The sequence below is a fragment of the Perca fluviatilis genome, chromosome 10 (genome assembly GCF_010015445.1).
Source record: "Perca fluviatilis chromosome 10, GENO_Pfluv_1.0, whole genome shotgun sequence".
Taxonomy (NCBI): domain Eukaryota; kingdom Metazoa; phylum Chordata; class Actinopteri; order Perciformes; family Percidae; genus Perca; species Perca fluviatilis.
In genome coordinates, this window is record NC_053121.1 from 39,506,881 (window position 1) to 39,524,052 (window position 17,172).

The 17,172-nt window shown below is 41.7% G+C and overlaps 1 protein-coding gene and 1 long non-coding RNA gene across 4 annotated transcripts; both read left to right on the forward strand.

Annotated features, from left to right (window-relative positions):
• Window positions 1–2,786: 2,786 nt before the first annotated feature.
• sqstm1 (sequestosome 1) lies at window positions 2,787–16,417 on the forward strand. The gene is made up of 8 exons (XM_039813501.1): window positions 2,787–2,969; window positions 4,576–4,671; window positions 6,072–6,406; window positions 6,635–6,761; window positions 8,444–8,512; window positions 9,078–9,319; window positions 9,912–10,074; window positions 16,138–16,417. The coding sequence occupies exons 1-8, from the start codon at window positions 2,804–2,806 to the stop codon at window positions 16,299–16,301; spliced, it is 1,362 nt and encodes a 453-aa protein (XP_039669435.1). The 5' UTR covers window positions 2,787–2,803; the 3' UTR covers window positions 16,302–16,417.
• On the forward strand, window positions 3,259–3,731 carry LOC120566856. Of its 3 annotated transcripts, none has more exons than XR_005640473.1 (3): window positions 3,259–3,308; window positions 3,428–3,563; window positions 3,599–3,731. It is a non-coding gene; the product is annotated as an uncharacterized LOC120566856 (long non-coding RNA). The 3 variants fall into 3 exon arrangements; XR_005640472.1 differs by having other exon boundaries at window positions 3,262–3,308; window positions 3,486–3,563; XR_005640474.1 differs by having other exon boundaries at window positions 3,262–3,308; window positions 3,486–3,541; window positions 3,664–3,731.
• Window positions 16,418–17,172: the final 755 nt, after the last annotated feature.

Consider the following 17,172-nt stretch of genomic DNA (forward strand, 5'->3'; position numbering starts at 1 on the left):
CATGAATTTGAAAAGAGAAACTTGTTTCTCACAGTGGAAGTAATATAGGCTACATTTCCCCTCTCATTCCCCCTGCTCCTCTCATTCCCCTGCTCCTCTCATTCCCCCTGCTCCTCCTCATTCCCCCTGTTCTCCTCATTCCCCTGCTCCTGGTGTTTCCCTCCCATTCCCCCTGCCTGGTTTCCCCCCTCCATTTCCCTGCCTGCATCTCCACCTCCCCTGTTCCTTCCTCATTCCCCCTGTTCTTAGCGCATCCCCTCTCTATTCCCCTTGCTCCTTCCCTCTCATTCCCCCCTGCCTCCTCTATTCCCCTGCTCCTCCTCTCCACCCCCTGCTCCTCCTCATTCCCCTGCTCCTCCCATTCCCCCCTGCTCTGGCTGCCTCCCTCCTCATTCCCCCTGCCCTCCCATTCCCCCCTGCCCCTCTCATTTCCCCCTGCTCCTCCTCTCATTCCCCTGCTCCTCTCATCCCCCTGCTCCTCTCATTCCCCCTGCTCCGGGCTGCCCCCCTCTCATTCCCCCTGCTCCTCTCATTCCCCCTGCTCTGGCGTTCCCCCCTCTCATTCCCCCTGCTCTGGTGTGACCTGTTTTGGTGTGTAATCTGGGTGGTTGTCTCCATGGAGACCTTTGGTGATGTAACTCCAGTACAGCCAGATAAACTGGCTCCTGAGCGACACCTCTACAACCAGTGATGCATTCTGGGATGTCTGACGTGGGCGTTGCACCTTTGTTATCCCCCTCCAAGACATGTCTCAGCCCTTTGTCTTCTGGGGTTCAACGCCTTCTTTAATTTAAGGTATCCTGTCCCGTATAATCCTCTGGAGAACCTCCCGTATCTCCCAAAAGTGTTTGGCGATGATAGAAGTCCTGATTATTTACATGGAGTCTGGTGGAGTTTGGTGAGTTCAATAAGTCAGAATTACATTTTACTTTCTGCTGTTTTGATCTTGTGACTGAGTCACAGCACTCAGTCACAGGACAATGACTCAGCGTCACCTGACACTAACTCTGCTGCTGATTGGCCGCTGCTCGTCCACACCATTCACAGGATGATGTCACATCTGAACAACTTCTGGAAGCAAAACCTCAGCTCAGAAACCCAAACTGAAATAAAACTGAAATAAAAACAGAAGAGACTACAGAAGTTCAGGTAAACTTTATTGACAGTAACGTTAAGGGACAGTGTGTTTTGTTGTTAGTTGCAAATAGAATAATAGTAATAAACTTTATTAAACTCATAAAGAAGTTCAGATAAACTTTATTGACCCAGCTTAAAATAACACAAACTCCAAAGTGTCACTTTATTAAAAACATGTTGAATCATTTTGATTTTATTAATAGAAATTAAATTTAAATCTTTTTCATTCAGTCTGTTTTTACACATTTTTTACATTACCTCATAAATTAAAACTGATTTATGCCAAAATATTATGAATGGAAATATATAAAATAAATATAAAAAGATAAAATAAATAAAAAGATAAAATTAATAAATACAATAAATATAATTAATAAAAATATAAAATAAAAATATAAAATATAAATATATAAAAAGATAAAATACATAAAAATAATTAATAAATATATAAATTAATATATAAAATAAAATATAAATATATAAATAAAAAATAAAAAAGTGAAAACAAAAATAATTTAGTAAAAAATAATGTACATATAATATAGAATAATATAGTATAGAGTATAATCATATAAAATCATCTTCATTAAGAGGAATCTGGGGAAAACCTAAAACTGATGATTATATAATATATATATTATATATATTATATAATATATATATTATCACATAATACATACATAATATACTTATGTTCTATGAGTAGTAGTACATTAGTAAAACATTCTGTATATTCTGTATAAAATAATGTTTTTAAACTTTATTGAACTCTTTATATAAATACGATGACGTAACGTTGTTTTTGTTAAATCTGAACTTTATTCATGTTGAACCTGTTGGTCACGTGACTCCGGGGGAATTCCCTCGTTGGAAAGTGCTCTGTCATACCTCGGCCTCTCATTGGTCGTCTGGGCGGGACTCCGTCAGCGGACCAATGAGAGGCCGCGGCATTGTTTACTTTCCTGACGACTCCGCCTGACGTCGATCACGGAAGTAAACATAAAGGTGAGAGGATTAAAAGCTGCGTCACAAAGTTTCTCACAGAGTTTCAGAGTCCGAAAGTCTCTCAAACTGCGCCCAGCGCCGGGCAGACTTTGTGTGTCGCCCCTTACCTGAGGCAGGTCGAACACAGCCCCCGGTAGGGTTCCGTGGCCTAATCAATCCGAACGGAGTGTTACAGGGTGGTTCGGCCCGGAGCTGGCAGGTGGTCCGCTTAAAGCTACAGTCCCGGTAACCGTACGTGCCCGCGCGTTCTACCCCCTACTGGAGCGGGCCCGCGGTCCGACCGGGCCCCGTGCAGCGGAGTGTGTGCCAACAGGGAGGGTGTGGCGTGTGTACACCCGGTGTTCGGCCCGGAGTCTGGTCCAGTGTGTGTCCGCTTAAAGTCTACAGTCCCCCGGTAACTGGAGCCTGTTAAAGTGCGTGTGTTCGGCCGAGGTCCAGTGTGTCGCTTAAATCTACAGTTCCGGACTGAGCCTTTGCGTATGTTCGGCCCGGAGTCTGGTCCAGTTGTGTCCGCTTAAATACCCCCTCTATGTTAACTTCTGCCGAGATTCGCTTAAAATCCTCTGGATGTTAGGTTGTTCGCCATCGTCCAGTGTGTGCCCTTAAAGTCTACACCCGTAAGGAGCTGTTAAACTTGTTTGAGTCTGGTCCAGTGTGCAGCATGGCGGTGACCGTGAAGGCCTACCTGATGGGGAAGGACGAGGCGGTAAAAGAAGTCCGGAGGTTCGCGGTGGATCAGGACGTTTCCTCCAGCTTCGAGTACCTGAGCAAGAAAACTGCGAGTGTGTTTAACAACCTGAAGAACTGCTTCAACATGTACTACAGAGGTAAATAACATGTACTACAACATGTACTACAGAGGTAAATAACATGTACTACAACATGTACTACAGAGGTAAATAACATGTACTACAACATGTACTACAGAGGTAAATAACATAACATGTACTACAACATGTACTACAGAGGTAAATAACATGTACTACAACATGTACTACAGAGGTAAATAACATGTACTACAGAGGTAAATAACATGTACTACAACATGTACTACAGGAGGTAAATAACATGTACTACAGAGGTAAATAACATGTACTGAGGAAATAAAAAGTAACAAACATGTACTACAGAGGTAAATAACATGTACTACAACATGTACTACAGAGGTAAATAAATACAAATGTACTAGGAAACAACATGTACCAAGAGGTAAATCAACATGTACTAAGAGGTAAATAACATGTACTACAACATGTACCAGAGGTAAATAACATGTACTACAGAGGTAAATAACATGTACTACAACATGTACTACAGAGTGTAAAAAAACATGTACTACAGAGGTAAATAACATGTACTACAGAGGTAAATAACATGTACTACAACATGTACTACAGAGGTAAATAACATGTACTACAGAGGTAAATAACATGTACTACAACATGTAACTACAGAGGTAAATAACATGTACTACAGAGGTAAATAACATTACTACAGAGGTAAACAACATGTACTACAGAGGTAAATAACATAACATGTACTACAACATGTACTACAGAGGTAAATAACATGTACTACAACATGTACTACAGAGGTAAATAACATGTACTACAGAGGTAAATAACGTACTATTGTATTAATACATAACTCATAACTCATAGTGTTACAGCAGCAGGGGACTAGAGATAAACAAACAGTGTCTGTCTCTCTGTCCGTATGGCTTTGTCTGCCTGTCTCTCTGTCGGTCTCACTCTGTCTGTCTGTCTGTCTGTCTGTCTACCTGCCTGTCTTTCTCTGTCTGTCTACCTGCCTGTGTGTCTGTCTGTCTGTCTGTCTGTCTGTCTCTGTCTGTCTACCTGCCTGTCTCTCTCTGTCTCTCTCTCTCTCTCTGTCTGTCTGTCTGTCTGACTGTCTCACCTGTTAATATGTGTGTATGAGTTTAATCATTAAGGTATTAGGAGATGTTGACTCCTCTTCCTGAGCTTTCTACCTCTAAGGGTTTCTTCATCTGACTCAAAGGTCATATTTAAAATCTCTGAAGCAGATTATTGATGTGTGTGTGTGTGTGTGTGTGTGTGTGTGTGTGTGTGTGTGTGTGTGTGTGTCTGTGTGTGTGTGTGTGGTGTGTGTGTGTGTGGTGGTGGGGGGTGTGTGTGGTGTGTGTGTGTGTGTGTGTGTGTCTGTGTGTGTGTGTCTGTGTCTGTGTGTTATGTGTGTGTGTGTCTGTTGTGTGTGTGTGTGTGTGTGTGTGTGTGTGTGTGTGTGTGTGTGTGTCTGTGTCTGTGTGTCTGTGTGTCTGTGTGTGTGTGTCTGTGTGTCTGTGTGTGTGTGTGTGTGCCTGTCTGCCTGTCTGTCTGTCTGCCTGTCTGTCTGTCTGTCTGTCTGTCTGTCTGCCTGTCTGCCTGTCTGCCTGTCTGCCTGTCTGTGTTCCAGATGGAGATGGAGACCTGGTGGCCTTCTCCTCTGATGATGAGCTGATGATGGGTCTGGCCTGTATGACCGACGCCACCTTCCGTCTCTACATCAAAGGTACAAACCTGTTAGCTTAGCTGTTAGCAGTAACATGACTCCGACACCTGTTAGCTTAGCTGTTAGCTGTAACATGACTCAGACACCTGTTAGCTTAGCTGTTAGCTGTAGCATGAGTCAGACACCTGTTAGCTTAGCTGTTAGCAGTAACATGACTCAGACACCTGTTAGCTTAGCTGTTAGCTGTAACATGACTCAGACACCTGTTAGCTTAGCTGTTAGCAGTAACATGACTCCGACACCTGTTAGCTTAGCTGTTAGCAGTAACATGACTCAGACACCTGTTAGCTTAGCTGTTAGCTGTAACATGAGTCCGACACCTGTTAGCTTAGCTTTTAGCAGTAACATGACTCAGAAACCTGTTAGCTTAGCTGTTAGCTGTAACATGACTCAGACACCTGTTAGCTTAGCTGTTAGCTGTAACATAACTCAGACACCTGTTAGCTTAGCTGTTAGCTGTAGCATGAGTCAGACACCTGTTAGCTTAGCTGTTAGCAGTAACATGACTCCGACACCTGTTAGCTTAGCTGTTAGCTGTAACATGACTCAAACACCTGTTAGCTTAGCTGTTAGCTGTAGCATGAGTCCGACACCTGTTAGCTTAGCTGTTAGCTGTAACATTACTCAGAAACCTGTTAGCTTAGCTGTTAGCTGTAACATTACTCAGACACCTGTTAGCTTAGCTGTTAGCTGTAACATGACTCAGACACCTGTTAGCTTAGCTGTTAGCTGTAACATGACTCAGACACCTGTTAGCTTAGCTGTTAGCTGTAACATTACTCAGAAACCTGTTAGCTTAGCTGTTAGCTGTAACATTACTCAGACACCTGTTAGCTTAGCTGTAACATGACTCAGACACCTGTTAGCTTAGCTGTTAGCTGTAACATGACTCAGACACCTGTTAGCTTAGCTGTTAGCTGTAACATGACTCAGACACCTGTTAGCTTAGCTGTTAGCTGTAACATGACTCAGACACCTGTTAGCTTAGCTGTTAGCTGTAACATAACTCAGACACCTGTTAGCTTAGCTGTTAGCTGTAGCATGAGTCAGACACCTGTTAGCTTAGCTGTTAGCAGTAACATGACTCCGACACCTGTTAGCTTAGCTGTTAGCTGTAACATGACTCAAACACCTGTTAGCTTAGCTGTTAGCTGTAGCATGAGTCCGACACCTGTTAGCTTAGCTGTTAGCTGTAACATTACTCAGAAACCTGTTAGCTTAGCTGTTAGCTGTAACATTACTCAGACACCTGTTAGCTTAGCTGTTAGCTGTAACATGACTCAGACACCTGTTAGCTTAGCTGTTAGCTGTAACATGACTCAGACACCTGTTAGCTTAGCTGTTAGCTTAGCTATTAGCTGTAACCTGTTAGTTTTAATAAAGTTTGTTGAATCTTTCAGAGAAGAAGGAGAACCGTAGAGACTTCCCTCTCCACGCCTTCCCCCCCTTCACCTTCGGCCCCCCTGCCCCGCCCCCTGGAGGCCCGATGGCCCCGCCCCCTGGAGGCCCGATGGCCCCGCCCCCTGGAGGCCCGATGGCCCCGCCCCCCCACATGCCCCCCCCCCACATGCCCCCCCCGGTGCACGGTGATGTCACCTGTGACGGCTGCGAGGGGCCCGTGGTGGGAACTCGCTTCAAGTGTTCGGTGTGTCCGAACTACGACCTCTGCTCGGCCTGCCAGGCCCGCGGCACGCACACGGAGCACGCCCTGCTGCCCATCTGGCACCCCCTACAGGTCAGCTACTCACTCACTCACTCATTCATTCACTCATTCATTCACTCATTCACTCAGTCAGTCACTCATTCATTCACTCATTCATTCAGTCAGTCAGTCAGTCAGTCAGTCACATTAACACAGCTTGGAGTCTCCTTATGAAACAGAACAGAAAGAGAAGTCCTCAAATGTGCCTATTAAATAAATAAATGTGTGTGTGTGTGTGTGTGTGTGTGTGTGTGTGTGTAGTGGTTTCCTCGGGGGAAGTGGATGAAGAGGATGAGACACTGCATGTGGAACCACAATCTGAACCAGAATCTGAACCAGGACCAAGACGGGCCCTCCAGACCCGCTGCAGACTGCAGCGCCCCCTCTGGTCAGTGTAATCTGATTACTAATCAGCATCTGCCACAGAACAAATGAAACTCATCTCCAGTACACTCTAAAGTCTGGATCAGCGCTGAGACTAGAGGTCTAGTAAGCTCTAGTAGACTCTATTAGGCTCTAGTAAGATCTAGTAGGCTCTAGTAAGATCTAGTAGGCTCTAGAAGGCTCTAGTAAGATCTAGTAGGCTCCAGTGGAGCTCTAGTAGGCTCCAGTAAACTCTAGTAAGATCTAGTGGGATCTAGTGAACTCTAGTAAGATCTAGTAGGCTCTAGTGGAGCTCTAGTAGGCTCTAGTGGAGCTCTAGTAGGCTCTAGTGAACTCTAGTAGGCTCTAGTTGAGCTCTAGTAGGCTCCAGTAAACTCTAGTAAGATCTAGTGGAGCTCTAGTAGGCTTTAGTGGAGCTCTAGTAGGCTCTAATGGAGCTCTAGTAGGCTATAGTGGAGCTCTAGTGGAGCTCTAGTAGGCTCTAGTGAACTCTAGTAGGCTCTAGTGGAGCCCTAGTAGGCTCTAGTAAACTAGTAAGATCTAGTAGGCTCTAGTGGAGCTCTAGTAGGCTCTAGTAAACTCTAGTAGGATCTAGTGAACTCTAGTAGACTCTAGTGGAGCTCTAGTAGGCTCTAGTGGAGCTCTAGTAAACTCTAGTAGGATCTAGTGAACTCTAGTAGGCTCTAGTGGAGCTCTAGTAGGCTCTAGTAAACTAGTAGGATCTAGTGAACTCTAGTAGGCTCTAGTGGAGCTCTAGTAAACTCTAGTAAGATCTAGTAGGATCTAGTGAACTCTAGTAGGCTCTAGTGGAGCTCTAGTTGGCTCTAGTAGACTAGTGGAGCTCTAGTAGGCTCTAGTGGAGCTCTAGTAGGCTCTAGTGGAGCTGTAGTTGGCTCTAGTAGACTAGTGGAGCTCTAGTAGGCTCTAGTAGACTAGTGGAGCTCTAGTAGACTAGTGGAGCTCTAGTAGGCTATAGTGGAGCTCTAGTTGGCTCTAGTAGACTAGTGGAGCTCTAGTTGGCTCTAGTAGACTAGTGGAGCTCTAGTAGGCTCTAATGGAGCTCTAGTAGGCTATAGTGGAGCTCTAGTGGAGCTCTAGTAGGCTATAGTGAACTCTAGTAGGCTCTAGTGGAGCCCTAGTAGGCTCTAGTAAACTAGTAAGATCTAGTAGGCTCTAGTGGAGCTCTAGTAGGCTCTAGTGGAGCTCTAGTAGGCTCTAGTAAACTCTAGTAGGATCTAGTGAACTCTAGTAGACTCTAGTGGAGCTCTAGTGGAGCTCTAGTAAACTCTAGTAGGATCTAGTGAACTCTAGTAGGCTCTAGTGGAGCTCTAGTAGGCTCTAGTAAACTAGTAGGATCTAGTGAACTCTAGTAGGCTCTAGTGGAGCTCTAGTAAGATCTAGTAGGATCTAGTGAACTCTAGTAGGCTCTAGTGGAGCTCTAGTTGGCTCTAGTAGACTAGTGGAGCTCTAGTAGGCTCTAGTAGACTAGTGGAGCTCTAGTAGACTAGTGGAGCTCTAGTAGACTAGTGGAGCTCTAGTAGGCTCTAGTGGAGCTCTAGTAGGCTCTAGTGGAGCTCTAGTTGGCTCTAGTAGACTAGTGGAGCTCTAGTAGGCTCTAGTGGAGCTCTAGTAGAGACACCCCCAGATTGGGTTTGACTCTGATGTGATCCTCTGCCCCCCCCACAGCGTCTGAGGCCAACGTGGACTTCCTGAAGAACATCGGCGAGGGCGTGGCGGCCATGCTGAGCCCACTGGGTGAGTGATGTCACTGTTAACACCTGAGATCAGCGCAGGTTTCTGATTGGCTGTTAGGAGAGTTCAGCTCGGCAGCTCAACGGTTCTTTAAACTGAAACTGTTTACACACGTCGCTTCTGATTGGGTGATAAAAATTGTATTTAAAAACTATAGTTTACAAAGTGCTTTGAGTGGAAATAAAGGACACACAAATACACACACAAATACACATCTCTGACACACTCATCAAATATACATAATAATAATAATAATAATTATTATTATTATTATTATAATAATAATAATAATAATAATAATAATAATAATAATAATAATAATAAATATAAAAACCGAAAAGAAAAGGTTCTTCAATGTTACAAATAACTCAGAGTTACAGTCAGTCTAACAGCAGATTATTATTATTATTATTATTATTATTATTATTATTATTGACAGGTGACACGTTGTGATACAGAGCAGAGAAACATGAAAGTCTTTTCAAAGTAAAAGCGCAGTCAGAAGAGTTTCTGTTTGCTGCTGAGGAGGAGTTGGGTTTGAACAGGAAGTGATGTCGTGTGTGTGCAGGTATCGACGTGGACATCGACGTGGAGCACGAGGGCAAGATGACCAAGGTGACCCCTCCCTCTCAGAGTGGGGGGGTGGAGGGAGACGGGGGCGGAGCCAGCAGCCAGGGCGGAGCCAGAAATGAGAGTGGGGCCCAAAACGAGGGAGGGGCCAGCAGTGAGGGAGGGGCCAGCAGTGAGGGAGGGGCCAGCAGTGAGGGAGGAGCCAGCAGTGAGGGAGGGGCCAGCATCGAAGGGTCAAAGGTCAGTTCATGTTCTGTGTGTGTGTGTGTGTGTGTGTGTGTGTGTGTGTGTGTGTGTGTGTGTGTGAGCAGGGGGAATGAGAGAACGTAGCAGTGTGTACAGTATATAACTGTCTGTGTTTCTCAGGTAGTAGTATGTATATAACTGTGTTTCTCAGGTAGTAGTATGTATATAACTGTGTTTCTCAGGTAGTAGTATGTATATAACTGTCTGTGTTTCTCAGGTAGTAGTATGTATATAACTGTGTTTCTCAGGTAGTAGTATGTATATAACTGTCTGTGTTTCTCAGGTAGTAGTATGTATATAACTGTCTGTGTTTCTCAGGTAGTAGTATGTATATAACTGTCTGTGTTTCTCAGGTAGTAGTATGTATATAACTGTCTGTGTTTCTCAGGTAGTAGTATGTATATAACTGTCTGTGTTTCTCAGGTAGTAGTATGTATATAACTGTTTCTCAGGTAGTAGTATGTATATAACTGTCTGTGTTTCTCAGGTAGTAGTATGTATATAACTGTTTCTCAGGTAGTAGTATGTATATAACTGTCTGTGTTTCTCAGGTAGTAGTATGTATATAACTGTCTGGGTTTCTCAGGTGCGGAGAGACTCGGAGGAGGAGTGGACTCACCTGAGCCCCAAAGAGGTCGACCCGTCCACCGGAGAGCTGCAGTCCCTCAGAGACCAGGACCAGAACCAGGGTCCCCCATCTGGTCCAACAGGCCTCAGGGAGGCAGCGCTGTACCCCCACCTGCCCCAAGGTAACACCAGCTCAGACCACCTTCCTCTCTCAGACTACCTTCCTCTTTCAGACCACCTTCCTCTCTCAGACCACCTTCCTCTCTCAGACCACCTTCCTCTCTCAGACTACCTTCCTCTTTCAGACCACCTTCCTCTCTCAGACCACCTTCCTCTCTCAGACCACCTTCCTCTCTCAGACCACCTTCCTCTCTCAGACCACCTTCTTGTCTCATACTCTGCTTCTGACTGGCTAGTAGTCCTTACCTAGGTACTACAGTGTTTCCTCTAGGATTCTTTTCAGCAGTGGGGGCAAATATATTTATTCACCTCTAAATATATTTATTCACCTCTAAATATATTTATTCACCTCTATTCACACACAATGAGCCATATTTTCATTTCGTTTTGATTGAACTGTATTTTTGAGGAACTGTAGGTCTACAAAATTAATTTTAGAAGAACTTCTTCATAGGGAAACCAAAACCCAAAGTAGGCTATATATAGTATGAAACCATTCATAATGAAACTAGTTGCATATTTGCCTCAGTGGCAAAGTTGGCAGCCTTGCAGTGTGCATTTGGTTTTTCTTGGCTTTTGGAAAAATAACTCCAAGGCTCGGTTACACTAGAACGGCCAGGACGGTCATTTTGAACCGTTTTGATATTTATATGTGTAATAACTTTGCTAAATAAAAAAATACAATCCTGCTGGTACCTGACTTTTCCTAAAAGAGGCTGTATTTTCATTTAAAATAGTTTTTATATACTGTACATTACACAAAAGGCAAAGAAAATACAATCACTGTTACCTATTTTGGCCATACTGTCATATTGACTGCTTCCGGATTTTCGCGGTTTTGTTTTTAATCTTTTGCGTGGTTGAAGATGCATCTTGGTTTGTTAGTAACAATCATAGTCTCTGTCAAAAAACGTAACGGCGGTCTCGGGGGGTAACAAGTGTGGGCATCACCGATGGGCCGGAAGGTAAAGCCAGAGTCGGTAACGTGGCTACTACGGCGTGGATGGTTCTGAATCAGAAGAAAAGCACCGGGTGCCGACTCTGAGAAGGCTTCGGTACACACCGTAGGCGACGTGTACGAGTAGCTGGTTCATTGCATATTGCACTTTATACACGCTACAACTGGCTGGAATCATATAACTTTATACAGTTACAACTGGCTGGAATCATATAATTAACTTATACACGCTACAACTGGCTGGAATCATATAACTTTATACACGTTACAACTGGCTGGAATCATATAACTTTAGACACCGTTACAACTGGCTGGAATCATATAACTTTATACACGTTACAACTGGCTGGAATCATATAACTTTATAACGTTACAACTGGCTGGAATCATATAACTTTATACACGTTACAACTGGCTGGAATCATATAACTTTATACACGCTACAACTGGCTGGAATCATATAACTTTATACACGCGTAACTGGCTGGAATCATATAACTTTATACACGCTACAACTGGCTGGAATCATTATAACTTTATACACGTTACAACTGGCTGGAATCGTATAACTTTATAAACGTTACAACTGGCTGGAATCATATAACTTTATAACGTTACAACTGGCTGGAATCATATAACTGTTTTATACATGTTACAACTGGCTGGAATCATATAACTTTATACGTTACAACTGGCTGGAATCATATCACTTTATACATGTTACAACTGGCTGGAATCGTATAACTTTATACATGTTACAACTGGCTGGAATCATATAACTTTATACATGTTACAACTGGCTGGAATCATATAACTTTATACACGTTACAACTGGCTGGAATCATATAACTTTATACATGTTACAACTGGCTGGAATCATATAACTTTATACATGTTACAACTGGCTGGAATCATATAACTTTATACATGTTACAACTGGCTGGAATCATATAACTTTATACACGTTACAACTGGCTGGAATCATATAACTTTATACATGATACAACTGGCTGGAATCATATAACTTTATACGCTACAACTGGCTGGAATCATATAACTTTATACACGTTACAACTGGCTGGAATCATATAACTTTATACATGCTACAACTGGCTGGAATCATATAACTTTATACATGCTACAACTGGCTGGAATCATATAACTTTATACATGCTACAACTGGCTGGAATCATATAACTTTATACACGCTACAACTGGCTGGAATCATATAACTTTATACATGCTACAACTGGCTGGAATCATATAACTTTATACATGCTACAACTGGCTGGAATCATATAACTTTATACATGTTACAACTGGCTGGAATCGTATAACTTTATACATGTTACAACTGGCTGGAATCGTATAACTTTATACACGCTACAACTGGCTGGAATCATATAACTTTATACACGTTACAACTGGCTGGAATCATATAACTTTATACATGTTACAACTGGCTGGAATCATATAACTTTATACATGTTACAACTGGCTGGAATCATATAACTTTATACATGTTACAACTGGCTGGAATCATATAACTTTATACATGTTACAACTGGCTGGAATCATATAACTTTATACATGTTACAACTGGCTGGAATCATATAACTTTATACACGTTACAACTGGCTGGAATCATATAACTTTATACATGTTACAACTGGCTGGAATCGTATAACTTTATACATGTTACAACTGGCTGGAATCGTATAACTTTATACATGTTACAACTGGCTGGAATCGTATAACTTTATACACGTTACAACTGGCTGGAATCGTATAACTTTATACACGCTACAACTGGCTGGAATCGTATAACTTTATACATGTTACAACTGGCTGGAATCGTATAACTTTATACATGTTACAACTGGCTGGAATCGTATAACTTTATACACGTTACAACTGGCTGGAATCATATAACTTTATACACGTTACAACTGGCTGGAATCATATAACTTTATACACGTTACAACTGGCTGGAATCATATAACTTTATACACGCTACAACTGGCTGGAATCATATAACTTTATACATGTTACAACTGGCTGGAATCATATAACTTTATACATGCTACAACTGGCTGGAATCATATAACTTTATACACGCTACAACTGGCTGGAATCATATAACTTTATACACGTTACAACGGGCGGAATCATATAACTTTATACACGTTACAACTGGCGGAATCATATAACTTTATACATGATACAACTGGCTGGAATCATATAACTTTATACACGCTACAACTGGCTGGAATCATATAACTTTATACCGTTACAACTGGCTGGAATCATATAACTTTATACATGCTACAACTGGCTGGAATCATATAACTTTATACATGCTACAACTGGCTGGAATCATATAACTTTATACATGCTACAACTGGCTGGAATCATATAACTTTATACATGCTACAACTAGCTGCGGAATCATATAACTTTATACATGTTACAACTGGCTGGAATCATATAACTTTATACATGCTACAACTGGCTGGAATCATATAACTTTATACGCGCTTACAACTGGCTGGAATCATATAATTATATATACTACAACTGGCTGGAATCATATAACTTTATACATGCTACAACTGGCTGGAATCGATATAACTTTATACATGTTACAACTGGCTGGAATCGTATAACTTTATACATGTTACAACTGGCTGGAATCGTATAACTTTATACACGCTACAACTGGCTGGAATCATATAACTTTATACACGCTACAACTGGCTGGAATCATATAACTTTATACACGTTACAACTGGCTGGAATCATATAACTTTATACACGTTACAACTGGCTGGAATCATATAACTTTATACATGCTACAACTGGCTGGAATCATATAACTTTATACACGTTACAACTGGCTGGAATCATATAACTTTATACACGTTACAACTGGCTGGAATCATATAACTTTATACACGCTACAACTGGCTGGAATCATATAACTTTATACACGTTACAACTGGCTGGAATCATATAACTTTATACATGTTACAACTGGCTGGAATCATATAACTTTATACATGTTACAACTGGCTGGAATCGTATAACTTTATACCGCTACAACTGGCTGGAATCGTATAACTTTATACCCAGCTACAACTGGCTGGAATCATATAACTTTATATACGCTACAACTGGCTGGAATCATATAACTTTATACACGTTACAACTGGCTGGAATCATATAACTTTATACACGTTACAACTGGCTGGAATCGTATAACTTTATACACGCTACAACTGGCTGGAATCATATAACTTTATACACGCTACAACTGGCTGGAATCGTATAACTTTATACACGCTACAACTGGCTGGAATCGTATAACTTTATACACGCTACAACTGGCTGGAATCGTATAACTTTATACACGCTACAACTGGCTGGAATCGTATAACTTTATACACGCTACAACTGGCTGGAATCATATAACTTTATACACGTTACAACTGGCGGAAATACGTAACTTTATACATGCTACAACTGGCTGGAATCATATAACTTTATACATGCTACAACTGGCTGGAATCATATAACTTTATACACGCGTTACAACTGGCTGGAATCATATAACTTTATACACGCTACAACTGGCTGGAATCATATAACTTTATACACGCTACAACTGGCTGGAATCATATAACTTTATACACGCGTTACAAATGGCTGGAATCGTATAACTTTATACATGCTACAACTGGCTGGAATCATATAACTTTATACACGTTACAACTGGCTGGAATCATATAACTTTATACACGCTACAACTGGCTGGAATCATATAACTTTATACACGTTACAACTGGCTGGAATCATAACTTTATACACGTTACAACTGGCTGGAATCATATAACTTTATACACGCTACAACTGGCTGGAATCATATAACTTTATACATGCTACAACATATATATATATATATATATATATATATATATATATATATATATATATATATATATATATATATATATATATATTTCTGATACCGTGGTGGGAGAAATCTAACCGTGGCGGACCGCCACTTGCCAATCAACATAGAGGAAACACTGTACTGTCCTTACCTAGCTACTGTCAGGGCCCTCATACTCTGCTTCTGACTGGCTAGTAGTCCTTACCTAGGTACTGTCAGGACCCTCCCTCATACTCTGCTTCTGACTGGCTAGTAGTCCTTACCTAGGTACTGTCAGGACCCTCCCTCATACTCTGCTTCTGACTGGCTAGTAGTCCTTACCTAGGTACTGTCGGGCCCTCATACTCTGCTTCTGACTGGCTAGTAGTCCTTACCTAGGAACTGTCAGGGCAGCCTCCCTCAACTCTGCTTCTGACTGGCTAGTAGTCCTTACCTAGGTACTGTCAGGGCCCTCATACTCTGCTTCTGACTGGCTAGTAGTCCTTACCTAGGTACTGTCAGGACCCTCCCTCATACTCTGCTTCTGACTGGCTAGTAGTCCTTACCTAGGTACTGTCAGGGCCCTCATACTCTGCTTCTGACTGGCTAGTAGTCCTTACCTAGGTACTGTCAGGACCCTCATACTCTGCTTCTGACTGGCTAGTAGTCCTTACCTAGGTACTGTCAGGACCCTCATACTCTGCTTCTGACTGGCTAGTAGTCCTTACCTAGGTACTGAGCATGTGTGACTCCCAACAAAGATGTTACAGCAGTGAGATGTCTCACTCTGTAGCTAAAACAGAGAGCTCAACACACAGGGTGAAAAGAGGAGCTGCAGCGATGTGCAGTACAACAAATATGTGGTGTTTCTTTTAATTAAACCATGTAAACCTCCAAATACAACGATGAGCCTGAAAATGAGCAGAATATGAGCTCTTTTAACTTTACGTTACTGACTTTATTTTTTCCTTTTTCTAACTTCTCTGTTTTGGGTTTTTTTTTTACGCTTTTTTTTCAAAAATGTTGTCGCTTTCTCCAAAGTTTTTGTGGCTTTGTTGAAGCTTTTCCCACATTTTTGTCTCTTTTGACATTAAAAACTATGAATTAACGATGAGACTGTGTGCCTGTTTGAGTTCCTGCGTTTGACCTTTGACCTTTGACCTCTGCCCCCCCCAGAGGCCGACCCCCGCCTGGTGGAGTCTCTCTCTCATATGCTGTCGATGGGTTTCACCGACGAAGGCGGCTGGCTGACTCGTCTCCTTCAGGCCAAAGACTTCGACATCTGCGCCGCGCTGGACGCCATCCAGTACGCCAAACAGCCCCGCCCACACCAGCCCTGATGATGTCATCGTCTACACTAAACCAATCAAACAGCATCTAACACCAGGAAGTGATTTACACTGTAATCTCAGTTTATAATCAGTAATCTGTCCATAATCAATACTTTAATCAGTCATTACTTTGTTTCTTTGATTGTTTCTACTGCTTTAATATATTCATCATATCTTTAATATCTTTATCATATCTTTATCTTTAATATCTTTATTATCTTTATTATCTTTAATATCTTTATTGGTCAACATGTTAATCTGAACAATAAAAACATGAAGCACTGAATCTGTGGTCAAAATGTGTACTTTATTTTGAAAGACAACAGCACGAATATACAAAATATGTACTTTATTTTGAAAGATAAGCACAAATATATTAAAAAAAAAAAGTAATTTGAAAGAACAGTACAAATACAGAATACAGTGCAGGGGCGGAGCCAGACGATATAAACATTCAGGGCTTAGCCCAAACCTAGGGGGGTCCGGGGGCATGCTCCCCCCATTACGTCAGCTAAATGCACTATGTTTCAGGCTGTTTGAGATAATAGAATGCACAAGGATGCAAAGGAATAGGACTGTTTCATTAATATTATTATTAGTGTTGTTATTATTAATAATTGCTCACATTTACACAAAAGATTTGACACATGGCACTGACAATTCAACCAAATACAAAGTATTTATTCAATTTCTGCATGGTGACTTATGATGTGGGGGGGTCCTCCCCCAGAAAATTTTCAGCATTAAACTCTTCATTTCCTGCATTCTGGTGAATTTGTATGCACCTATTTATACCTTTTTCTGAATAAATTGATGCTGGAAATCTTTATGTAAAAGGTAGATTATAATCCAAATATAAAAACATAATGGAATATATGGA